Here is a 27,303-nt window from a genome sequence, read left to right as displayed (position 1 = left end):
TGGATAACATCTTAAAAATTGCAGCAAACTCAGAAATGTCCCTTTAGGTATATTTTTATGTCTGTGAAATAATCAATTGCAAGTCTGGCTTGTATGACTGTGTTTTCCAATCATCCATGGGTTCAAATGTCATGGTTGATCGCGAGTTGTCGATCATTCAAGAACCATAACTCTGGATTAACTCTGTCAAAACCGGTCCTCTATGTAAACCGGACCATTTCGACGGTACGAAGCGAGTCCGGTTTAGACAGAGTCCACTGTATATGTATTTGGGTGTGTCACACAGCTATGATATAAACGTATGGATGTATTAATTTAGACCACAATAAATGAGATAATTTTTATAACTCCATTAACAAACCCAATTTTTTTTAAATCAGGATTGTAATACATTCTAATTGTAGAAAAAGAGGATTGCAAAGTCTGCTAAATGAAGAATGACATTATGTAGATGAGAAAACACTCAAGCCAAACAATCTAAAAATGGCTTTAGTTCAAGGCTAGGTAGTCTTTTATACAGATTGATTGTACACATTTATGAAAATCTCTAACACGTGATTGTAATACAATTTCTTTTGTACGAGGCTTTATCTGATTTTATCTACTATATAAAACAAAAGGGGAGGGGAAGACATAGAATAAAACACTTTAGTACACATTTGTAGTCCTTGTTTTCATCCAACATCAGTAATTAAGGTCTATAGTGCGTCCCATTCTCCTAAAAAAAAACAAATTGGAAATAATTTCAGTTTGGTTTGACGTAAGAACAAAAGTAAAAATGCTTTGGAAATAGAAAAAAAAAGCAATATTTGTGTGCAATTTAGAAAACAATCGGCTCAGAAATAAATAACTTGTAGCAAATTTCATAGTATGAAAAAGACATACCCTGTGGGAAGGATTATAATATATAGATTTTGAAGATTGATACATTAAAGTTAAAGATTGTTTTGTTTAACGACACCACTAGAGCACATTGATTTATTAATCATCGGCTATTGGATGTCAAGCATTTAATAATTTTGACATATAATCTTAGAGAGGAAACCCACTACATTTTTCCATTAGTAGCAAGGGATCGTTTAAATGCACCATCCCATAGACAGGATAGCACATACCATAGCCTTTCATATACCAGTTGTGGTGCACTGGCTGGAACAAGAAATAGCTCAATGGGCCCACCGACAGGGATCGATCCTAGACCGCCTGACTAAACCTCATCCACTCGGGACTGGGGGAAAATGTGCTGGTTTAGACACAACCACAGTAAACACTTTTTCTACTTTGTAAATCAGTTTTTAGCATATACTTAATTAAATGAGCACTTTAAATGAAAAGTACACTAATTAATACCCACACTGCTAGTTTTATATATTTTGCAGACACCCAAGAATTTGTTTGGGATCGTCATTAATTAATAAATATCAGCAGGTTACAACTCCATCTGTTTTCAAGATCAAAATAATCTAAGCCAAAAACAATTTGGGAACACTTTGCAGGGTCTCGGAAAAAAAGAGAAGATTTATTGTGAAAAAATTAAATAACAAAGGTAAGAACAAGTTTTAGGGTTACACTAAAATTTGGAATTCGGATAAAACCAAGCAGCTTTTTAATCTCTATATCTATCCCAATTGTGTTGTGTTAGGCACACACCAAAATAATAGGCACATTCATTGAATAAAAATTAATAAAGTTGAACATTTTTATTCTAACCACATGATGCATATATTACATTACCTCCTTGAAGATAAGAAGGGTGAAACATAGTGTCAATATCGATCACCTAAAAGAATGATTATTATTTTAATTGTTTTAACAAATCACTGGCTATTTAGATCCTGAACAGTTGGTCTTAGAGGAAACCTGCTATACTTTTTCAATCAGCAGCAGGGGATCTTCTGTATGCACTTTCCCACAGACAGGACAATACATACCACAGCCTTTGATATAACCAATTATGGGGCACTGGTAGGGATGGGAAGAGATTTAATCAGAGAATGGGTCCACCAAATAAGTTTGATCCTTTAACACAAGCACCTCAAGAGGTCTCTCTACTGACGGAGCTAATCCCATGCCTTTGAAATTTTTTATATATACATTGTTTACTGGATGAAGGTTATCCAACTGTGATTAGGGTTGAAATAATGACACACTGATTGAAGCACTTCCATTTTGGACGTAATGTGAGATATTTTTTTTACAAATAATCTTAAAATGAGGAATGGAAACAATGTTTTTAACACTGTGTTGTGTATTCACCGGTGAATTATATATATATATATAAGTTCTTTACTGATATTTTTTTTAAAAGGACCGCGAAACATGTCCGGTTTTGAGGGAATTCCGGTTTACAGAGGGTCCGGTTTTGAGAGGTTTCACTGTATATGTATCTTATTTTAATACATTGAGTATATTTATATATAAATCATTGATCAGAACTAAATTAAAAACAAATTGTGTTTGTGTCATTATAACTTTAAAACTAACCATTTCTAGTAAGAATCCGGACAATATAAACAATCAATGAAATCAGACTGTCCAGTTACATCAGAACTTGACTCAAGGTCTGTTTGACATAAAACTGTAGTGTATATGAATTTTTCAATAAAAGACAGCACATGTTAACATATGGTTTTTTTGTAAAACCATTTCAGATTGAGAGATAAGTAATATATTATGCCTGCATGTCAATAATTAAAACAAATGCGTACAGCCCTTTTACATAACAGTCACAAAAAACAACAACCCTATACATTGCTAAATTAAAGAGATTAACAAAGGTTGTGAAAGGAAAATTGTTTTACTTACATTGATCATTTCAAAAAAAATTGAAATCTGTTACTACATGACCAACCATACTCATGTTTTAACTGAAAACAGTACAACATATTAACAAATGTCTAACCATAGTTTTATGGTAATGTAACAAGCATTCTGAGAGTATTGCTAAAGCAATACATGCCCTCTAGCGGAACTTATTTTTGTGCTTATATCCAATTAAGGTTCAAGCACACTGTCCTGGGCACACACCTCAGCTATCCGGGCTGTCTGTCCAGGACAGTGGGTTAGTTATTAATTGTTAGTGGTTAGTGAGAGATAAGAGGGTGTAGTGGCCTTACACCTACCCATTTTCATATCTCCTAGGCTCAATGGCCATAACTCTGTGAAATGATTAAATCGTCATAAATTAAACTTGATTTGTAAAGCTACACACAGCTCAATATCTCAAGGCGTTGTGTATATGTGCATATATATATATATATGTATGTATGTATGTATGTATGTATGTATGTATGTATCCAGGAGAACTATATGTGGTACAGTTAGGAGGACGTATAGTCCCCTCCATTTGGACTGGTAGATGACTAATAAACCAAATTAATCAACACAAGTGAATTGACAAAATTCTTACTACTACTGTATCTGCACCATTCCAATTCTCCACGATCAGTGATCTGTATGTCAACAATTTTTTTTTTTTTAATTTCTATGAAATGTAAACATTTGCTCTCTCACATTCTTTTACAGTATTTATTCCTTCCTAATTGAATGTAGTGTGATAACTTGTCATAAATCTTTGGAACTGTTAAAAGTCTACAGATTAATAGATATGAATCGTTCCAAAAATAAAAGCAATTTTCAAACTAACCAATTCCTGTGTTAAAACAACCTTTGACAATCAATGCTCTAAAATGGTCACTAGTTAAGACAAGTCGATAGTTTCAATCACATTATTTACAGGTGGTTTTTTCGTTGGATCAGAGATCCTGCAGTCCCATTTGTCGTCTGCTTATTCCGTCCTCCCACGTTACTGCCCCCTTTGTTACCAACTCTGTTGGTAGCTCTTTCCAGTTCGGCCTGAAGCATGGCCAGATTTTTCTGGGGCATTGAATTTTTTAGGCCTAATGCCTGTTGCTGATTCATGGATTGCATCTGTGATAACATTGGGTTCCTCCAGTTCTGCTGACCTAACAGTCTGTTCTGCTGCTGGCTAATCTGGTTCTGCTGTTGGTTAATCTGTTTACGAATTCGACGAAGACGTTTCATTTCTAACATCTTTTGCTGCTCAATCTACAAAGATATACAAAAGGTAAAAAAACTTATAGAAAGAATTTTTTAAGCACTATTCTAATTAACTTAAAATACAAGTGTTTTAGCAATGCCTTAGTACTTTTTAAACTACAGGCATTAGGTGTTTAACAAATGACAACCATGATACTTAGTTTATGGGAAAAGGACAAATCTTTTACTACCAAAAGTGATATACAGCTGATAATTACACTTACACATAATTCAAAATATTCAATTCAATAAACTTATCTTCTTGTGTACAAACTACAGAATCAGTATTACATAGCATATTCAAAGTAAAGCCAAAAATTACCACAATAGTTTTCAGAAGCAGCAGCCTGTTACTCGACCAATGTGTTATTGTAACCATTCCTGTTATCAGCAAAGTTGCTAAATAAAAATATATTTGTGGTTGAATACAGCATCTAATGCTCTGAATTTAATTTAGCACTCATTACCAGTCTCTTATTTTAGTAAGAATAAATTACTACTTGAACAGGCAATTTTTCTTATAATGCTCCATGGCATCTGCAATGATAATTTTTCATTATGTTACCTGTCGATTCTGTATTTCCTGATTCATCATTATCTGCCTCTGCAAGACACTCTGTACTTGAGCTTGGAACATTTCAGGTGGAAGATTGGGATACTGAAGACAAACAATAGTAAGGTGTACAGAGATCATTTTTACTCTTTATTAATTTTATAGTGGGAATATAAGTTTTTTGTAGAAATAGTCATAACTGACACATGCAACAAAAATATTAAATACTGTAATCATACATCTTGAATTGAAAGCAACAAAATACAACTGAAGTTAATGATTTTATGTAGGACTTCAGCTGCATTTCCTATCTTTAGTGAGCACCGTACCACACAAATATGTTCTATTTAATGAAAGATTTAATTACAAACAAGAAACTGGAATCAATGTCATAATAGCCAATGACAAGCTTTAATGTTATCTTGAATTACATGTCCACATTTTAAAGGGTTTTTTTAATGTAAAAGTTCTAACTGGTATGTTTATTTAATTTTTTAATAATCAGCCCATATCAATATCAGTAGACAATGTCTTGATACCTTACAAGTTTATGTGGAATTTATGGTTTCATCATGTTTTAATCATCACGATGTTACTACAACACAGATATTAAACTTTGAGGCATTTATGTTTTTTTCTAACCCAGAGGGAATTGTGATTAAAAGCTAACTTGAAGCATGCAGACATTATAGAATTACTAACCTGTGCTCGAACCATCTGTGCGATCTGCTTCAGATTGTTGGGACTGAGCAAGCCCCTGCCCATACCCATTCCCATGTTGCCAGCATAACCAGTCTGGACTGTTAAAAAAAACAAAAAAAACACAACAAATGTCACGCTATAAGAAACAAGATTTAAAAAAATAATTATATTTAAAAAAAAAAGACCATGAAAAAAGAATGAAGAAAACATGCATCAAGATCCATCAAATCATTGAAAGTGTAAAATTAACCATGCTAGTTTATGTGTTAACTTTTAGTAATTACTGTAATGCTATTTAATATTGTTGTATAAGAGTGGTTGGTTACAGAAAAGAAGATTATGTCCTGCATTTAGTGTTTATGTTTACAAGGTGTTGTTATGTTGGTGATTTTAAGAAATTGTTCACCTGCTGTACCATTGTGACATCCTGCTTTCGGCTTTCAGATAACAACCTGAGATTGGTATACTAAATGGCTGTAATTTTAAAACGTGCTCTGGTGTTAACTAAAATGTCTGTCATTTGCTTACAGCCTTTTTTCAATTAGCTTTTGGGGGCCCATGGTACAGGGAAACAGCACACTGTCACATGCCAAAGATAACTGTGACAAAGGCTAGATTATGTGCATTTATTAAAAACAAAAACAAAAATATTCTACACATTTCATGACATCCAACATACCACACTCACACTTATAACCATACAAATCATGCATACACTTCTCATTCTCTATTAATGATCATACCTCTGTTTGAAATTCTCTTCTTCTCGTTTTCGTATTCCTCCCACGCTGCCTTCTTGTCTTCTTCAGACAACTCCTGGTCCACCTTGTTCTCCAGCAGTGAGTCGTGTGTGTGGTACGTGACCACAAGGTCCTTCTGAGACTTGATCACTTCAGCCAGCAGAACATCCTATGTGAAAATACACAACAAATACAACTGTATTTAATGAAAAGATGATAAAAAGACATCACTTCAGTTTAATACAATTCTAATCTGAAACATGTACATACGTATGTATGCTTAAACTACCTGTATGTCTATTAAGCCTGGTAACCCAAGATATACATAGCAGAGTTTAAGCTGTCATTTGCCAAATTCACAAATGCGATGTAAACTTGAATTTAGCAAATATATTTCATTAACATTTCGCAAACAAAAAAGCTAATTTGAAAACTGTGTGTTGTTTGTATTTTAAAAAATAATTCTGTTTGTTACTTAAATTTGGCTACAGATTTGCTGATCAAATTTGCCAAATGGTTAATAATTTTTGGCATCCAGTTTGTTCTGCGATCCCAAAGCCATGCTCAGACTTCCAGTTCTGTTCTCACCAAGAAGTCTGCTGTCCAGCTTAAACATTACCTACATAGACATTTTGTTGATAAATTGTTTTCCCCATAAAGACTTTTTTATTGTTTTATACCCTTAACATAAAAACCTATTTTCATATACACTGAGATAGCTGACTTCCAATAATTAATTCATTTGCAAAACAAAGATATCTGGGTACAAACTATACCTATGGTACTCATCTACTAGACATTAAGGGATGAAATTATGAACCCCGTTTTTCTTAAACGCAGGTCTTTAAAGCATTGTACATGTCTGTAGTTACACATGTGTAAGTCTAAAACAGGCTTTGTAAATTTGGCCCTAAATCTTGTGTAAAATATGTTGATAAATATTACCTGTGGAAGAGTCAACAAGGGTCTGTCTTGTTTATCTGGATCGTCCAGTCTGTCGGGTCTGAACCTGTACAGTTCCTGGAGATCTGCGGCTGTGAAGTGGCGATCAATCTGATGTTTGTTAACCACACGCTGAGCCAATGACTGCTTCATTACATGTCTTTCATAGATCTTTTCTTCCATCGTTCCCTGAAACACACACAGAATACGTTAACAATCATTAAAACAGAAACTACACACATGATTCAGGTTTTATGAAATTTAACTGATGGACAAGCTGAATGACATAGGCTGCGAAACGATTCTTGACTACTGAATTTGATACAACTATTACATATGGTAGCCATCTGGGTGGTAAGGGATGTTTCTTCGTATATTGAAATAAGGAAACTTAAATAAATTAAAGAATAAAAGGTTAAAACAAAAAAACAAACAAAAAGCTTGTATAACTTAACCAATATTTAAACTACTGTAGAATACTTTACTTTTGTGTGGAATTTATTTAATGTACGAGGCTAGTAGTAACAAAGCGGTGCTCCCTCCTGTCACGGAACAAACCACAAAACACAAAAGCTGTTTAAAACTTTAAATCAAGAACACTATGATAAGTACATACATGATAATAAAACAATACTAACACTAAAAAGCTTTATGCTGTTTTCCTTCGCATGTGCTAGCAATCAGTTCATCGGACAGAGTCTACACGTGTTCAACGACGGAAGTAAACATGCATTATCACAGTATATTAAAAATGTGGAAGTGAACAAATCCGGACTGGGCTATGTTCAGATGTTTCACAGTTTTATTTTTATTTTTGCCTGTTAGCCAATCACAAACCGTTTTGAACTAGTATTTTGACGGCAATAAATATTGTTTCAATCAAGCTTAAGTTACTAGCAGCGTGTGCCTTCAAATTTCGTTTCGTTTGTTTTCGGTTTTTGTTTTTATAACAATTATAAGGATTAAGAAAAACTGCACGCGGTAAGCACCTTCTGTAAGCTTATTAACTTGTAAACAATAAAGTCTTGATTGGTTAAAGCAAGAAAACTATTGTTTTATGCGTATAGCACTCGTGTGTACATGTAGGATTAGTTCTACAGATTAGCGTAACAACAGGCAAAACTAAGTTCCGTTTTTAAAACAAAATGATTGACATCTGTAATTCTTTTTTTTATTGATGGGGGTTGGGGGATTCGCGAAAATAAATGTTCGCGAATTGACCCATTTTCATTAAATCGCAAAAAATTTGATCCCGCGAAAATAAAGTATTCTACAGTACGAAGACTTATGAATAGCAAAAATCATAATAATACACACCTGCGCCAATAATCGGTATATATAGCAAGGTTTTGTTTGTCCGAGTCTGTAAACTTGGAATATAGACTGGATGTCATGAGATGGATTCCACGATGCATCAAAGATGATCACCCTGTTTGCTGCCACTAAGTTAATCCCCAAACTGCCTGCACATGTCGAGATCAAAAACAGACGAGCTCTATATAATAATAATTAAAAAAATGGTAACAATAAAATAATGTACTCTAAATCATAACATATTTTGTTATCTTAAACAGAAAATTAATACAGGGTACCCACAGATTTTCAAATTAAAATTCCCTGTATTTTCCCTGTTGTAAAAGATTTTTCCATCAGATTTTTCCATGGATACAAGGGCCTCCTGCCACCTCCAATAGTCGTGTCTTCACCTCCAAATACAAAGATCAACATTGTTACAATATACAAATAAAATATATATATATATATATATATATATATTATAGTCAAACCTGCCCTAGCAGTCACCTGTAATCAGCGATCACCTGTCCCAAACGATTTATAATGTAAATACACCTGTAATAAGCGGTCACCTGTCTAACGCGGTCAGCGGCCACCTAAATCAGATCCCAAATCGCTAAAATACCTGTATTAAGCGGCCACGTTAAATGTTTACTACTATACAAAAGGGATATTTTAACAACAATGATAAGGTGCAGCAAATAACTGATCTTCACACCTTCAGGAATTATACTAGTATCCGTTCAGTCCCGACATCTCTACTGTGTGTCAATTAAGAAAGTATGACTCTGCAATGCATCTAACTGCGCTTGACATTTGTAGATTCACTTACTATGACAATACACCGCATGAAATAAGAATTAAATAATTAAATAGAAAAAGAAAACAAACTTGTTGAGAACGATTAATTTAATATATTCCATTTGCATTTTTTTCTGAAGAAGACATGTCATAAGCTGATTTAAAGGCAACTGTGATGCACACATCCGCTGATTAGCAGTACAGACGGTAAAACAAGAAACAACAACAAATGTTTTAAAGACTATATATGTGGCAACCTGTAATCAGCGGTCACCTGTCTTAAGCGGACACTTTTATCTAGTCCCTTTTTGACCGCTTAAGACAGGTTTGCCTGTGTGTGTGTGTATATATATATATATATATATATATATATATATATATATATATATATACATATACACACACACACACACACACACGTACATATGTATGTATGTATTGAACATAAAAGTAATCCGCCAATTAAGTTCAAGGAATCGACAGAGATAAAATGGCTGCACAAGGTTTCAGAGCGCAGTTTATTTAACCATTCACCTGTGTTTATTTAGTGTTAGTCGGATAGCGCACAAGTGTTTGTTGTTTTTTAAAATATAATTTCTTTGATCTATAGTAAATGTCCGATTCGTGAATTAATACAATTTTGAGCACAAGTTGTCAGCAGGTCCTAACATAAAAACAAATGTACGCCAATTATATGGAGCAGTCACAAGTCACATACATGGTGGTCTTTCCAACACTTTTTAAATAGATAAAAATAAATTTCAAAGTTAACAAAAAGTAAACATTAGGCTACCTGTGTTAAATACAAATGATTCCAAATCTAGATTTCAATTGGTTTTATAAGCATGGGTAAAGTGGCAGATTCAATAGTCTTGACTTAAAGATTAAGACTGAAATCTAGATTATTAACTATAGACTTAGCATTTATAAGCTTACATTAAAAAAAATACATGTATTATTTTATATGAATTCTAAAAATATTTCTACATCTAGACAGCTATATGTGTTGCTAATCATATTCTGAGATTGCTTTAACTTAAACATTATACCTGTAATGTTCAGGATCATTGAAGTGATTAGACCAAGCATTTCTAAGTTGGACATTAGTGGAACCATCTATTCGGAAATAATCAGCACCCTTTATCCAACTCTTGCCGAAAGCCTCAGGCTAATGAAAAGTAAAATGAATATTAAAAATAATGGTTTTAACTTGAATTCCACAAATTGGCTAAACTGTAACCAGCGTATCATCTAAACTTGGAACAAGTAATCAAAGATAGTCAGTTTTAATGAGAATTTGAATTTACAGATAAAATATGTTTCAAAACATACAACATTCAAATCACAGTATTTAAAATAAGAAGGAAAACAACCCTGAATTAATGAGATAGGGGAGTAGGGTTAGTTGGAACGGTAGGTTAGTTGAAACATTGCAAATATCCCCCTCAAGATGAGGAAATATAATGTGGTGCTTTTATAGGGAGGAAAATACATGCAACATTGTTCAGCCATTTTGTTTAGAAGCGCGACCAATTTGAACTGTGCACACAAGTAAGGTTTGTATATTTTTCTATGTTTGGAGTAAAATTTTCGATACCTAATTTTTGTTTATTATCACAAAACTCGTAATTGATCAAAGCCATCCCATTAAGGGTATTTATTGTACTATCAATTAACCATACTGTGAGCTGCATTATATTGTTGGCATCGAGTCACGTTATTTATAGACAGGATATAATGTCGTAGTACCATCTTGGGGTTAGTTGGAACATTACAATAGGGGTTAGTTGGAACATGTTCCAAATAACCCCTATCATAGTAAAGTTAAATTTCAATATTCTATTTTCTTTTGAATAGACATTTAGTGCTATCTCTGTCTTTTATTTCCCTATTTTCAGCCATGCCACGGGTTTATAAGCGGAAAACAGATCGTGGAAAGACATTGCCGGACATCATGGAACGAGCTGTCAAAGAAGTAATATCTAACAGTAGACCCTGTCGTGAGGTGGCAGAGCAGTTTAGCATACCACATGTCACTTTGCGAAGATATTGTTTAAAGACACGTGCCAGTGGTACAATGCCGCATGTTGGGTATTTTAATAATCGAGCTGTCTTTACTCCACAACAAGAAACATTTCCCGTGAATTACTTGCAGAAGGCAGCTTCATTATATTATGGTCTATCTACAAATGAAGCAAGGACTTTAGCTTTTGAATATGCACAAAAACTTGGGCAAAAAATGCCTACACAGTGGTATGAAAATCAGAGGGCTGGCAGGGATTGGCTTCTTGGGTTTCTTAAAAGAAACAGTAACATTACTTTAAGGACCCCTGAAGTAACCTCTCTGGGCCGTGCTACTAGCTTTAATGGGCACAATGTTAATGCATTTTTCAATAATTTGCAGTTGGTTATTGAGAGAGATGGAATTACACCTAGCAACATCTGGAACGTTGACGAAACTGGGTGTACAACAGTTCAGAAACCTGATAAGATAATTGCAAACACTGGTGTTAAACAGATAGGTGCCATCGTGTCAGCTGAGCGAGGTCAACTAGTGACAGTGTGTTGTGCTGTTAGTGCTGTGGGGAACACTGTTCCGCCAATGTTAATTTTTCCATGTGTCAACTATAGGGATCACTTTATCAATGGAGCCCCTCCTGGATCTGTAGGTGCAGCCCATAAGTCGGGTTGGATGACATCAGAAACATTTTTGGCTTTTATGAAAGATTTTATAAAGCATCTTTGGTGTTCAGTTGATAACAAAGTTGTGTTATTGTTGGATAACCATGAATCACATATCAGCATCGAAGTACTTGACTATGCTAAGGAAAATGGAGTGATCATGGTGTCTTTCCCCCCCACATTGTTCACACAAACTACAACCTCTGGATCGATCAGTTTTCTACCCTTTCAAGAAATTCTACAACACAGCTTGTGATAACTGGATGCTCGAGAACAAGGGCAAAACAATGACAATTTATGATATACCTTCGTTAGTAGGTAAAGTGTTTCCTAGGGCCATGACACCTGTAAACATCCAGGCTGGATTTAGGGTTTCTGGTATCTGCCCAAACCGAGATGTGTTTACAGATGAAGATTTCATGCCAGCTGATGTAACAGACAGACCGTATACACCTCAGGATAGTCAACCCACTACCACTGACAGAGCTGTTGTGACTGAGGGAGATCAACCCACTACCACTGACAGAGCTGTTGTGACTGAGGGAGATCAACCCACTACCACTGACAGAGCTGTTGTGACTGAGGGAGGTCAACCCACTACCACTGACAGAGCTGTTGTGACTGAGGGAGGTCAACCCACTACCACTGACAGAGCTGTTGTGACTGAGGGAGGTCAACCCACCACCACTGACAGAGCTGTTGTGACTGAGGGAGATCAACCCACTGACATAACAGAAACTGAACCAACTGCCACACAGATACTTACCAGATCACCTAAACTGACAGATGGCCCAGTTGCCTCAACTTCTGGAATTACACTCAGTCCAGAGGATATCAGACCATTCAAGAAAGCCGGACCAAGAACAAACAAAAGTGGAAGAAAGCCAAGAAGGACCAGGATTTTAATAGATACGCCCGAAAAAATAGAAATTGCCAAGAAGGACCAGGATTTTAAAGATAGCCCGAAAAAATAGAAATTGCCAAATAAGCCCCGTGTCAAATCTAACTGTAAAGTTGCAAAACGATTAAGTATGCCTGAAAAAACTGTAAGAGTGGAAAGAAATGAAGACAGGGAAAGTGACGAAGTATCTTTAGAAAGTGAGATGGAATTTGAAAGCTATGACAAATTGGATGTAGGAGATTTTATTCTGGTTTGCTTTTCTGGGAAAAAGTTGCAACATTATTATATTGGGCAAATTATCAGCTTTCCAGAAGATGGAATAGAAACAAAATTTCTAAGATGCAACAGAAAAAACTTTTTAAACCACCCTACATTTTCCTTCCCCGAAATTGATGATATATCAGTTCATGACAAAGAGGATGTGTTCTAAAACTACCCCTCCACAAAAAAGTGGAGTCACAAAAAGGTGTTTCCAGAAGATGATATTTCCAGTTGATCTGTCTGCATATAATCCAAAATAATCATATATTAAGCAAACACTCAGCTTATGAGACATATTTACAAACTAAAACCAAAACGTTATTTTGTAATTCCAATTTTATTTTTGTTATTGAAGTCTGAGGTGTAGATGTTTGGTATAACATCACATACAGGTCAGACTTAAGAATAGTTTAACCTGTTTACACGTAATGTTTCAAATTACCCTGTTATCCGTTTCAACAAAGACTCATTTGGGGTTTATTGGAACACTAAAACTGAACTCAGTAATTACACAATAACTTTGTAATGACCAGATATTCTTAGTTTTGTTTGTGCTACTTTTGTTTCAGGAATGTGTGTCATAACTTTGACCCAACTTTAGTTTTTTGAAATAAAATAAGTTTAGTGATATGATGCATATTGTGATATATGTTCCAACCCACCCCACTCTCCCCTACTCAAGTAGAAGAGTAGTACAAAACAAAACTGTTCAATGCTAACTCAAACTTGTACATGTGAATAAAGTAACATGTACATTAAATGGGAAATATATTACTGGAATTGTGACCTTTTCATCTTTTTTAATCTGACCTTAATATGTCTCCTTTTATGAAAAATAAAAACATACTAACATGGAAATGGCATCAATTAACAATTATTTTAGTAGAGAAGAATATAATCTAAAAAGCTGCAATGTGTTTTTAAATTCAATTGAGTTACTGCATAACCCAATGATAATAATAAACTCATATATATTGCTTTATTTTTGTAAAAAGAAAAGGTGCATAAAAATATTTTATCAATAAATTTTGTGGGGTCAGTCAAAATGTGGGGCCCAGGGCAAATTTTTTCTTTAACCCAATTGTGATCAACCAATCATAGATGAGAATGTCCCATCCCAAAAAATCCTGAAAATTACAGCGGCTTATAAATTGTTTAAGCAGGACAATGTTTAAGATGTTATAGATAATAATGCAAGGCGGTCAAGACTCCTGGGGGTTGGGTGGTGCTTTACTGTGGCATGCTTCCCTGGAAAATTGTGAAAATATAATGTCCTGAAAGATTTCCTGGTATCGGAGTAAAACAATTAATCCTTTCCAATTATCAGTTTAGATCATTTCAAGGTGGGGTTTTTTGTTGTGGTTTTGCTATATTTTTTATCTATCTTAAATTTCATAATACAGTTTACATTTGTTCAATAGTTGACACACACATCGGTTACCAAGAAACATCTTTGCCACCTCCTATTTCACATCTACAGCTTGTTAAAAATGTGTACCGGCAAAAAATGGTTTCTTGTTTTTTGTTTATTTTATGTCAAGTCTTCAGCTGTAGGCTACAGTTAAATGTTACATTAAAAAACAAAATAATTTGTTAATTTTCGGAAGAATTTTTCATCTAGGACTTTGAAATTATTCATTATGTTTAAATGATGCAGACTGGCTGCCTTATTGGAATTTGCCAACAAATTCGCAGCTGTCACTTGTTTGGCTGGTCCATTATGTGAGGGAGCATCGACTGGCGTACACTACTTTTGTCCAAACAAATACACACATTTACACTGCTAACAGGTCTCAGAGATTAAAACTGACCAATGGTGATGAAGATAACATATCCACGGCCATGTTGGAATCGTTGGAATCGCCGGAATGGTGGTTGGTATAAAACCCGGACTACTGGGCAAGTATAAAATCTGGATTGCTGGGTTGGTATAAAACCCGGATTGCTGGGATGAAATGTAGCAAATTTTTTGAAAACCCAAAACAAAATTAGACAGTGCAAAAATTCGGAATATTCTCATCTATGACAAATGAATATGAAGTAATTTGAAATTAACTGCAGGTAGTATTGTACTGATACTATAACAGCAATGAAGACTGCAGTAGGACCTAACTGTTAATGCTAACTACAGTTTAAGTGCCAAAGGGAGATAACTGACAAACATCTCCCATTACCAGCTCATCTTCATCATCTGATTCTTTCTTTTCGTCATCTTTTTTGTCGCTTTCATCACCATCTTTTTTCTCTCCTTCATTTTCATTGGTTTCCATTTTGTTTTCTGCTTCCTCTTTCTTTTTTTCCTTCTTCTTCAACTCTGCTTGAAGTCTTTTTGCTTCTCCTTCTTCCTGATTCTTTTGGTCAACGTCGTCCAAGAAATCTTCAATAATGTTTAGAGACAACAAGCTTTGACTAAAAACCAAACTGTAAGAGAAAAAGATAGTTTTATGTAAGATGAGACATAAAGTTAAAAAGTTCTGTTTGATGACACCACTAGAGTACATTCAGCTATTTGATGCAGAGATGGGGCGATTACTTGACAAAAGTAATCGATTACGATTACGATTACTTTAGAATGTCACGATTATGATTACGATTACGATTACAAGATAACTGAAAGTAATCGATTACGATTACAAGATAACTGAAAGTAATCTATTACGATTGTGAATACATTGTTCAGCAATCATGATTACAATCATGATTACATTTCCACAAATCTACACAAATAATGAAATGATGTTACCACCATGAAGTTATGCACTTTATTTTACAACCATACCGATTTCATTCATTGAAAGACATAATGGATAATTTGGATTATTTATTAAATTATTTCAAACATTTATAATTAAAAATTTTTTGTGACTATGCACTTTACTGCAATCCAATTGGTCCAGAGGTGCTAACTTTTTTTTGTTCATATCTCGATGAACTGAAAAAAATTAAGCCACGCCTACTGCCACCCCCCCCACCCCCCCACTGACTCGCACTACTTTTGTGCAACAAGCCAGATTATTCAGGCAAACATATTTAGATATTTTGAAGAAAATACACGTGAAAGCTACAAAAGCAATAATAATTTTTTTTAATGTATACGATAAATTGATGGAAAATGCTATAGCAGAGTAGACAAGCACTGATTTAAAAACAAAAACAAAAACCCACTACTTCACTAATCATGACATGAGACTCGGTCGATGGCCAAATAAATCATGTAGGAAACTTCACGCCTGTGACTTATTTGTAAGAGATGTTCTACAGCTGTTGGCAAAAATTAAATGCTTCCACCGACAGCATAAATGTTAGACAATTCCTTCCAATATAACGAAATTATCCATAAAAATGAATAGAAGCTAGATGAAATGGCGTCACTTATCAAAATTACAAAAATCACCTGATTCAAATAATAGTTAATGAATGTTTGCATTCTTACGCGACATAAGTATCAATGAAGTTTACACAAACAATACTACAGGCGTATTTAAAGCTGAACAAAATGAATTCAGTTATATATTGTTAAAGTATGCATATAAATTTAATTATAAGATTTGACCGCAATTAGTTTTTGGTTCATGCAAGTATGAATCTAAAAAACGATGTGCACACTGTATGACCTTGGTCAATTCTTAAATAAACGTATGTATACTGCAGGGTCGGAATCAGTTTCCAAAACCAAATTTATTATTCTTAAATTTGGATTACTGAAGAAAAGGTACCCATAACCATAAGTATAATTATTGTATCAATGCATAACATATATATTTTGTTATATTACTGAAATAAGCCATAATTAGTAATTGATCACTATTACTTGTTGGTTTTTTATTGTTTGTAGAATGTATATCATTTAATAACATCCACAAATTAAAATAAATTAATATATTTTTTAAATCTATAAATGAAGAAATAAAGAACGAAAGAAAAGAACAAACAAGTAAATAAATAATTAAATTGATATCTGCATACATATACGTTACATGTGCACAAGTTGCTCATTGCCTTTAATTGTTGACATTCTAAAAATGACTATTATTAATGAATCGATTTGCAGTCATGCTTGCTTTGTGCTATATTATAAGGATCCAATTGTATTGGTGAAAATTACAAGTATCTTGCATGGTCTAGGTGTGTTTATTTTGGTATCATTAGAAGTGCCGCGTTTTGTAGAACATCTATTAAAATCAGCTTTCAGGAATTTTTATTAGATGTATTAATATTTTAAGATATTTTAAAGGAAAATAAACCAAGGTTTATCATGATAGACTACTTTCAACTGGGTGTTTGCTTAATTAGTTACGTTATTTGTGGTTGTCTGCGACAGGGTGAGGATGACTGCCCATGGAATCAAGCTTGATACGACTGGCTGGCTGCCCGTCTGCAGTCGTAACCACTAACAAAAGAAAAGAAAGTTTGCCACAGTACCATTGGTGGACTTTCACACCTGTGACAAAATGAGATATTGTTAAGCGTTCCTTAGTTGAATTCAGACCCGTGATAACGCTGTATATGCATTCAGAGGAATGCAAGTGATTTATTATAAAAACAAATGTATATATATATTATTTATTTTTTACGGCAATGAATTAGGACACATATCTGGGGCATGGTGCAGCGCCCTTTTATATATTGCTAGCTAGAACACTGTATTCATTCAAGTGGTTTTATAGTAAACGTAAACACGATAGATACCATTATGTGAATGTTTGTACGTCTTCATCCCCTGGGTAACATTCATTTGATAATCCAGACGTTATGATCCCCTGTTTCTCAAGGTAAATAATAGTTCTACTATGAGAGTAGTAGACAATGGGAGATCAGTTCTACTGACTGACCAGTACTGCTTCTAACAATAGGCACTGTTACTGGAGTTGATGCTAAACAATCTAGTAAATAATTATGAGTAATCATGAAAGTAATTGCTGATTATGATTACATTAGCAATGTAATTGATTACAATTGTGATTACATGACATGACATTCTCAAACAATGTAATCGATTACAATCGATTACGATTACTGATTACAATTACCCCATCTCTGAGTTGATGTCAAACATTTGATAATATAGACCAGCAGTCTTCTGAGGAAACCCGCTACATTTTTTTTATTAGCAGCAAGGAATCTTTTATATCGTCGGCGAAATGACAAAACCTCGTAACTACACTTTTCAAAATTTTACAGGAGAGCAAAAAAACTTAATATTTTTCGAAAAATATGTTATTTTGTTATAGTCGTTGTTATGCGAACATATTAACAGTTAATAGTGATAACTACTTAATAGTGGGTGTACCATATGTGTCAGGTCTACACATTTTACACCTGAAATGTCATTGTGATCTAGAATTTAACACAGGTTGAAGGAATAAGGCAAGATCTATACATGGATTAAATACACATACAATCAGGTATAATTAACTGATTTTATTTACATGTAATCCATGTAATGTGTGAACTTAATGCAATGCTGAGTGTCATGTCCACACTCTAGCTTCCCACTTTGTAGACAGATTTTGTCATTTTGTTTCTTGGACCAGTTATAATACGACTATTTGTCATGTGACAGTCAACCACTTTCTAATAGGCCGATAGTTACGATTTTTTGTCAAAAGCAGAATATGAACATTCTAACTCTGGAAATTCCAAAAAGTGATTTCTTGCTAAAAGCGTAGTTATGACCTTTTGTCATTTCGCTGACGATATGCACTTTCCCAGATAGGACAGCACATACCATAGCCATGGATATACATGTCAGGGGCATTGGTTGGAATGGGAAAAGTCCAGACAATAGGTCCAACAAGGAGGTTTGATCCTGTGACCAAAAGAACCTTAGGTGAGTGCTCTACTAAACGAGTTAGATCCAGCACACAAATATTAAAAATGGGACCAAAATTTAGACGGGATATTATACTTGCTGCAAATATGAAAATATGTTATTGTGATTATGTCCTGAATTCATAGATGTTTAAAGATGTTTCAATGCTAACACAAACACAGCAAATGTGCAGAGAATGAAATGAGCAACTGTACACTTTCGTAGACAGAAAGCTGCAATTCACATTGTAATCTTACTTACACTTTGTCGCCAATCTCTGCAGAAAGCCTGAGAATCTCAAAAAGCAGTGTCAGCTTGCCACTGAGTTCAACCTTGTGTGCATCCTCTAGCTTCACAAACTCCGCCCACCACTCACTGCTCACAGGTGGTGCACCTTGGTCCTCTAACGCCTTCGATACATCTAGAAAACAGATCAATCACATCTAAATACTGTATATCTTTGCACATAAGTCAGTCTTGTCTACAAGTTGAGTCTCGATTTCAAGCCCTGAAAACTTTCTCTTTTTTTTTTTAAATTGACTCATTTACAAGTCGACCCATGAAAAACGACCTATAAATATTTAAGTATTTCTAACTAAAAGAAAAATTATTTTATGAACTTGGGGCAGTTTGGCTTTGTACATTGTGCAATATTCTTTTGTATTTTCAATCAAATTACTTAAGATCAGAAGGGACCATGTCCTTAGCATGGTGACGACTGCTTCATTGTTATAGGATATTTGTGGTGCTAGGAGACAACCTTTAATTTTACCATCAGGACATTGTTTATATGTATTCCTGTTCAGCTGTTGTGCTAAAGAGTTTCAGAAAAATAACAACATTGGACATCTGACAATAAATGTGCAAAAGTTTGCCTGACTAACTATATATATCATCATAGTTAAAACCCTAACACCAACAATTTTTACCTTTTAACAGACATTTACTTTATGTGTAAAAAAAATTCAAATCAAAATCAAGATGTACGAGCACAATTCAACAAAATCTTTATCCATTCCATTTGTCTTTTTAAAAAATAAATTCAATAGTCCAAATGTTAACTGATTTAATATGTAGCTGTCAGTTAATAAGTAAATACAAAAAATAAATTTAAAAAATAAGAATAAAAAACATTTATATATAAAAATATATATGGAGAGTTGAAAAGTGCAAACAAACCTTAAACCGAAATTGGAAATATATATCAAGCTAAAAAATGTTACAATAGTAATTATCTACCTACATATATTTACCCAAAACATGTTTTAATGGGATTGAAATAGTGAAATTTTCTGTAACAAAATTTACATATGCATTAATGGTTTCACATCTATGTGAAGATGTAGAGAATATTGCTGTTAGATGTCACTAGTTGTTTCAAAAATAATTTAACAAGCAAAGGAGAGTTGAATACATTTTTAAACAAGCTGTAAGATAACAGTATTCAGGGCTAAAAATTCGGATTGTGGAGAATGTGGATTCTCATGGAAAGCAGTCCACGGGAATCCTCCGATTCTAAACATTTTCAGAGAAGATCTTTATCAACAGTGTCAGTATATAGACTTCTGTGGCATATGCTATTAATTGTTTATGGATTAAAAAAAATAAAATTACTATATACTGAAAAAAATTACCAATTTGTCAGTAACAGTTTATCCAATTTTGGAGAAGAAAAAAAACCTAACAGGTGTTTTTAGTTTTTGGTTCCATTGTTTCTTCAGTCTGTGTTTTTCAGGTGTCTTACCAGCCCCAAGTTCAGACAGCAAACGTTTCACTAACGTTTGCAAACTATTTGATTGGTTTCCAATGTGGTCATTTCTGGCGGACGTTTTTCCACTCAGTCTGGCTGAATGCAGCCCATTACCTTTCGAAGATTGCTTATTCATAAACAGCGCATGGGATACTTTTTGCTGATGTATTTTGCGCATTGGTTCAATGTTTGTATGGATATTACTGAAGCACATTTCCACAACCTACAAAAATATGTATTGATTAAAAAGAGCAGGTAATTCAAGGTTAGGAACATAATATCAGCGAACTAACATAGAAATGTTTGATGTATTACTACATTTGGGAAAACTTAATTACTGTTTATTGTTATTATGTAAGAACTGAATAAACATGTTCCTTTCGGTTCTCTTCATTAACAATTTGGTTCTTAGAAATGAGCCAACCATCGCTTGGCTCCAGGCCAGACTATAGTCTCGATAAACCACTTATTTCGAACATGCACGGATTCGAATGTATGCTATGCTTTTGAAGCCAGTTTAAACAGAAGCTTGATAACCAGGCATTTCATTTTATTTTGTTAATTCACTAATGTTTTACTCACTGATTATTCAATTTAATAAAATTTTGGAAACATTTCATGCGAATTCAAATAGATTCGGGTGTTTTATGCTTGTGCGAATCCTGGCGCAAATCGGATTCGGAGATTCGCGTGAATTTTTAGCCCTGCTATTAGTTAGTATCTGCACAACCAAACCCATATAGGACATAATTAATAGCAACCACTTCCCCAGTCTATCGAACAATTTAAAACCATTCGGAATGTCTCAGCTGGTTTTGATTATATATTTGGAAAACCTCGGCCACGTAAATGTATTCATAAGTTCAATCAGAACACCTCGGCCATATCTGTCTTTACTTTTCATTTAGTTACAATCAGAACAACTCGTCACATTTTGCTACACTATGAGTCACAGAAAGATTTTGTTTATGAGTCTGAGGTTTTCCGAAGTTACATTGTGTTGGAACGTTTTCGTTTCTTATGGAATATACTGAGTCTACTATATACCAAACTCCCAATTGTCACTGTGAACGATGTCAACAACAGCTATCATTGCCTGTGCACATGCGAGTGTTGTGGGAACTTCAAATTAACTGAACTCTTGACAGGTCACTCACGATGTTCGTGTGAGTGACCTGTCAACAAACAAATTGTTGTTGTTTGTTCAATCTTTTTGCACGTACTTAAAAACCACTAAACACGTGTTGCGTACATGTAATACCGTTACGGTAAACATGTTATTGGTCGCAAAGGTCATTTCGGAAACATGTGGCGTTACTTGTCGGGTGTGTCCGAGCCAAAAAAAAAAAAAAAAAAAAAAAAAAAAGATGAAAAAAAAAAAAAGGGTATGAAGTAAGTAAGAAAATTCATGCTGTCATGGTGCGAGGGCCTTCCGTGGCTACGACATGAAGACAGGAAAATGTTTTGTAACATTTGTGTACAGCAAGAGGTGACTCTTAAGCACCATGTTCACAGTGCAGGGGGCAATGTCAGTATGTTTATGAAGATGGAAACTATAAAGGTATGTAATATACATTATTATAAGTAATCTGTATTTAGGCTTTACATAACTTGAAAGCATTGTAGTAGACAGCAATTTGGATTGATGTGTATGTGGGATGGGCACCCATTCCCCCCATCCCCAGTGTTTTATATGTGCAGGGGGTGGCATTGGTGGGGGATCTGATGGGGGTGGGGAACCAACATTTTAGAAAACAAAATTATAAAGGCAAATAAATTCCTGATTGGGGATGGAGCATTGCCCCCTTCCTCCTCCCCCCCCCCCACACACACTTACCAACCCCCTACTTCAAATGATAATCATCTTAAGATAATTTTTAAGGCCTAAAAGTTGAGTTTAACAGGTATTACTAATATTATTTAAAATTATTACCTCAGCGGTCACTCATAACAGGGAAAATATTTTCCATATTTTCTCAGTGAGAAATATTCTGCATTGGTCTAACGAACAATACTATTGGACAGTTTGACGCGTACAAACCAATGACCTTGTCGGTACTAAATATGACGTCATCACGATTTGGCAAACACACAAAATGACGTCATCACGATTTGGCAAACACACAAAATGACGTCATGTAGTTTAAAGAGTTTGCGAGTACGGCTCTCGTTTTTGGTGTTAAATTTATAACAAAATGTCATTTTAATGCAATTCCTTATAGATTTTATAGCAGAATAAAGAGTTGTTTTTGAAAATTATCTATGAACGTAATTAAATTACAAAGTTATAGCAATTCTCAGAACAGTGCATAAAGTGGTATACATCGTTCCTCTACAGGTTGGCCTTCGTGCATGTGCGTCGAAAATATAGGCTTTTAGAGAAAAAATAGCTGAGGTAATAAATAGAATAACAAACTTGGTACCAGTTATTATCAAATTTATGTCCCTCGTGAAATAATTTTCATTTGTCACTCGCTAAAGCTCGTGACAACTGAAAATTATTTCACTCAGGACATAAATTTAATAATAACTGGCAACTCGTTTATTATCCTACATTTATATATTATAACATTAAATAATTCCTCAGTATGTAACAGCAATATCAGTATATTGCATGAATCAAATAATAAAGCCTGCTGAACAATGTCAATTGTTATTCAATTTGTTAACATCTTCTTTCAGTTACACGAAGAGAGTGAGGCATACAAGACTGCTGTCCTAAATGTGTGTTTATTGTTTGTATAGATTGCTGTCAGCTTAGTATTTTTTTAATTCCTAATCATATGGCCATAAAAGCACCTTATTCATTCTAAGATTGAGCCTTGGTAAAACATTCTGGATGTTTGATTGTGTGGGTCCCGTGGCAACATAATAATTCTAATTTAATTACAACAGTTTGTAATAAAATTAAACAAGCTCTGTTTCCTTCTTTTGTGTTATTATTGTTTGTATAAAATGCAGTTTGTAATTTAAAGGTAGAGTAAACTCAAACAAGAGATTTATTTGTTGGAAAGATGCATACCCGGACCACCAACACATACTGACACTTTAACAAATGAAAAATGCGTAATTTTAGAGTTAATAAAAAACCCATAATTATTCCTGCTAACTGGGGACAGCCATTTTGTTTCGTTTTTGTGACGTCCGGTGGTATAGCTTGGGGCAAAGTGACGTCCATCTGCTCTATGCACAGTGTAAACAAATGCTCTAATTTACAATAAGGTGCTCTGCTTTCATCAACCTAACTTTTAAAACAACATAAATGACTTGATAGTATAATAAACTATTTAACTAAATATATTTCAATTTGCATCAATAGAACGAAATGGAGTTATAGTATTTTTCTTTTTATAAAAATCCAAAGAAAAAAATGCATATTATTAAGCCTACTGGTATGCTACATTCGAGCAAAAACGACCACTCATGATACTCAAGTGATAATTTTCTTTTCTTTGGGACTACGTAATTGGTCAGTTTTGTGAATTTAGATGGGAAAGTCTACTTAATCGAGGGTTTTACAGAATTACTTACAATAATAAAGCAAGACGGCTGATCGATTACGATTAGAGACGTGTCCATGCGGTTAACACACAATACCGTGATAAAAGAGGCACGTCTTTTTAGTGTGTCTAGACACAATGTCTGGGGACCGTCTAAATATACACCTGCCAATCAGGAACTACAGGTACAGGCCACAGAAAGAAACAACCAATTAACTAAGAAAACACTCCGATTATTATTTCAGTACGTGAGTTAATTTATGTACAAACCATAATACAGTTATTTCAACACTTTGACAATGGTGGTTTATTTTGTATTAAATATAATATATAATTGTTGCTGGCTTACTGGGATGACTATTATTACAGAATATTGCGATGCATCCGCAAAAATCAGATATGTTTTGTTTCTTCAGTTCGAAGACTAATTCCTGACGTGACAAGTTAGGTATTACGTAACCACCAGCTTGCCAGAGGGCGTATTCACTTGGATGGTACAAAATGGCTGCACCCGTTATATATAATAGCCGTCACATTTAACCGTTTTATTAATTAACTATACGATTATACTTGTTGATATTAAGCAATAATGTGCATTATATATCGTTGAATACGCATACCAGGTCAAATGCCTTGACTGTCCCCTCCTTTAAGTAAATTCCTTTTTTTTTACGAAATTTGGTCGCAGGCCATTCGAAAGTTGTACGGGCGAGTCAAAGTGTTGTTGTGAGTAGCCCGATTGGCCAGTCAAAAAAAACAATCCCAAGTTCACACCCTGAAATAAGGAGGGGACAATTAAGACATTTAGCCTGGTATGCATATTCAATGATATATAATGCATGATATATATAGTGCTGCGTCTGGCACCACCACTTGTATCTTCCCCTCCCCTCTTTTCTAACAAACTGTCACCACTGTCGGAATCAGTCTGCGATGACAACACACCATCATCTTCATCATCTTCATCATCCTCATCATTATACTGTCTCTATAAAAAATAATAATAGCAGTGAGAGAATATGTATAAATCTCCTGTCTTTAATAATAATTTAAAAAATAGTGAGAGAATATGTATAAATCTCCTGTCTTTAATAATAATTTAAAAAATAGTGAGAGAATATGTATAAATGTCCTGTCTTTAATAATAATTTTAAAAAATAGTGAGTGACTATGTATAAATATACTGTCTTTAATAATAATTTAAAAAATAGTGAGAGAATATGTATAAATATACTGTCTTTAATAATAATTTAAAAAATAGTGAGAGAATATGTATAAATGTCCTGTCTTTAATAATAATTTAAAACAGTGAGAGAATAGTCTTGAATAATAATTTAAAAAAATAGTGAGTGACTATGTATAAATATACTGTCTTTAATAATAATTTAAAAAATAGTGAGAGAATATGTATAAATGTCCTGTCTTTAATAATAATTTAAACAATAGTGAGAGAATATGTATAAATGTCCTGTCTTTAATAATAATTTAAAATATAGTGAGAGACTATGTATAAATATACTGTCTTTAATAATAATTTTAAAAAATAGTGAGACTATGTATAAAAAAAAGTCTAAGATAAACCTAAGTCTGCAAGATTTTTAAAAAAGAAATTTGACCCAAAGTATGACACAAGAAAAAAAGAAGAAGAAAAGTTTGTTTTGTTTAACGACACCACTAGAGCACATTGATTTCTTAATCATCACTTACTGGATATCAAACATTTGGTATATGATACAAGAAGCCCAACTCACATTAAATACAAACATTTTAAATGATGGAGGCATTGTTTTTTTTTCCTTCTTACAATGTTAAATGTAAATCTGAATGACAAAACCAGTAACAAATTCAAGTCTGAATTTCTAGCCAAGGCAACCTACAAGAGTATTTTGACAAGACCACAGTCACTCTCATGAATTAATGTCAAGTCTATTTGATACATTGTAAGTCATTTTCATTCTTCAACTTAATTTTAATAGCAATAACCAGGTATAGAATGAGCTAAACACAACAAAATGACCACAGAAATAGCCATAACTTTAAAGTTAATTCCCTCAACATTTACTGATTTTAATATGTTTTAAAAGAATTGAAAATGTAAAAAAAAAAAAAATTTTTTTAAACAAACCCCAAACCTGGCTAAAACACAGGCAGCATTTCAAATGTTTACTACACAAAAACTATATATAAAGTTCATTGATAATTTTCTCGTCAAAATAATTCTAACTCACACTATAGCCTCTATTAGGTATTCGCGAGAAAAACAAATAGGCAGAGTTACATCCCCTAACCACTTTCGCCGTGTTCCAGTTACCCGGAACTTCAGGGATGGCTGATGGCTACAATTGTTTGTGAATCTTCACCTGAGATTTATGCATGCCAGTACCTGGCATCATAAATGTCCCCACCTATGCTTTAAAAATAAAGAATGTTACAGGTAAAAATTAAGTTGATGAAGTTGCGTTTTGTTATAACTGACCATGTGTTAAATATAGGAGATGAATCTAGCAAGCTGTCACACACCCTGATTGTTTTGGTTTTCTTGCATGGAATTTTTTTTTTTTTTGTTTCAAAGCTGCAATCTCGCCTCATAATTTCATTTAAAAATACAAACACATCTGCAGTTTTAATGAATTGTGTGTGACAGTAACACAGATAGATAACAGATAATAGAAACATGTTCATAGTGCATCCAACGGGGAACACATTTTTTCATACAATGGAATTTACAAGTTATTTATTTCTGAGCCACTTGTTTTCTAAATTAAACACAAAAATAGTATATTTTTGTTATTTCCAAAAAAACTTATTTTTATTTTTATGTCAAATCAAACTTAAATTATTTACAAAAACAACAAAACATTTTTGTAGGGAGGATGGGACGGACTATATTATGTAATATTCCGATCAGAACAGTCCCCTTCCCACATGCTATATTATATTTGTTTTGTTTTTTTCAGTGTATTTCTGGGGACGCATGACCCAACCCCTCCCCTAAAAACACCACTAGCCAGTCTAGACTTCCTCTACACAATTTCCTGCACATGCACCTGTTTGACTAAATATTTCGTTTGCTGTAAATTAATTAGGCCTATATACATTGCATTATAAAGTGTAATTTTTTCTGTAATAACAGCTAAATATATAATTTAACTAAAAACATCTACCTATTCTAACAGTACTTGTTTTGTTTACATAAAAATATCTGTGTAAACATATTTATGTTAGTCTTGCATGCCGATTATTCAAGGTTAAATGTTAAAATTAAGACATTGTTCTATATACATGATTATAATCATAAGTGGCA

At 33.8% G+C, this 27,303-nt stretch overlaps 2 protein-coding genes across 7 annotated transcripts in view; one reads left to right on the top strand and one right to left on the bottom strand.

The window, feature by feature from the left end:
• Positions 1–471: 471 nt before the first annotated feature.
• LOC121375495 (transcriptional regulator ATRX-like) overlaps positions 472–27,303 on the bottom strand; it is an 84,591-nt gene continuing 57,759 nt past the window's right edge. For 3 of the 6 annotated variants that reach the window (XM_041502972.1, XM_041502971.1, XM_041502975.1), the window contains 11 exons: positions 24,867–24,987; positions 19,011–19,170; positions 15,112–15,358; positions 10,143–10,261; positions 8,314–8,491; positions 7,000–7,185; positions 6,058–6,223; positions 5,315–5,412; positions 4,625–4,717; positions 3,737–4,068; positions 472–718 (listed from right to left, as the gene is read on the bottom strand). In XM_041502972.1, coding sequence (XP_041358906.1) covers positions 685–718; positions 3,737–4,068; positions 4,625–4,717; positions 5,315–5,412; positions 6,058–6,223; positions 7,000–7,185; positions 8,314–8,491; positions 10,143–10,261; positions 15,112–15,358; positions 19,011–19,170; positions 24,867–24,987 — 1,734 coding nt within the window. In that variant the 3' untranslated portion in view covers positions 472–684. Of the gene's footprint in view, positions 719–3,646; positions 4,069–4,624; positions 4,718–5,314; positions 5,413–6,057; positions 6,224–6,999; positions 7,186–8,313; positions 8,492–10,142; positions 10,262–15,111; positions 15,359–19,010; positions 19,171–24,866; positions 24,988–27,303 lie in introns of all 6 variants that reach the window. The other 3 variants (XR_005958319.1, XM_041502973.1, XM_041502974.1) reach the window with 3 other exon arrangements.
• On the top strand, positions 10,273–12,685 carry LOC121375496. The gene is made up of 2 exons (XM_041502976.1): positions 10,273–12,405; positions 12,448–12,685. Exon 1 carries the CDS (start codon positions 10,994–10,996, stop codon positions 12,029–12,031), a length of 1,038 nt encoding a protein of 345 aa, XP_041358910.1. The 5' UTR covers positions 10,273–10,993; the 3' UTR covers positions 12,032–12,405; positions 12,448–12,685.

Source organism: Gigantopelta aegis, chromosome 6 (assembly GCF_016097555.1).
Source record: "Gigantopelta aegis isolate Gae_Host chromosome 6, Gae_host_genome, whole genome shotgun sequence".
Classification (NCBI taxonomy): Eukaryota; Metazoa; Mollusca; class Gastropoda; order Neomphalida; family Peltospiridae; genus Gigantopelta; species Gigantopelta aegis.
This window is presented reverse-complemented; position numbering and strand designations above follow the sequence as displayed.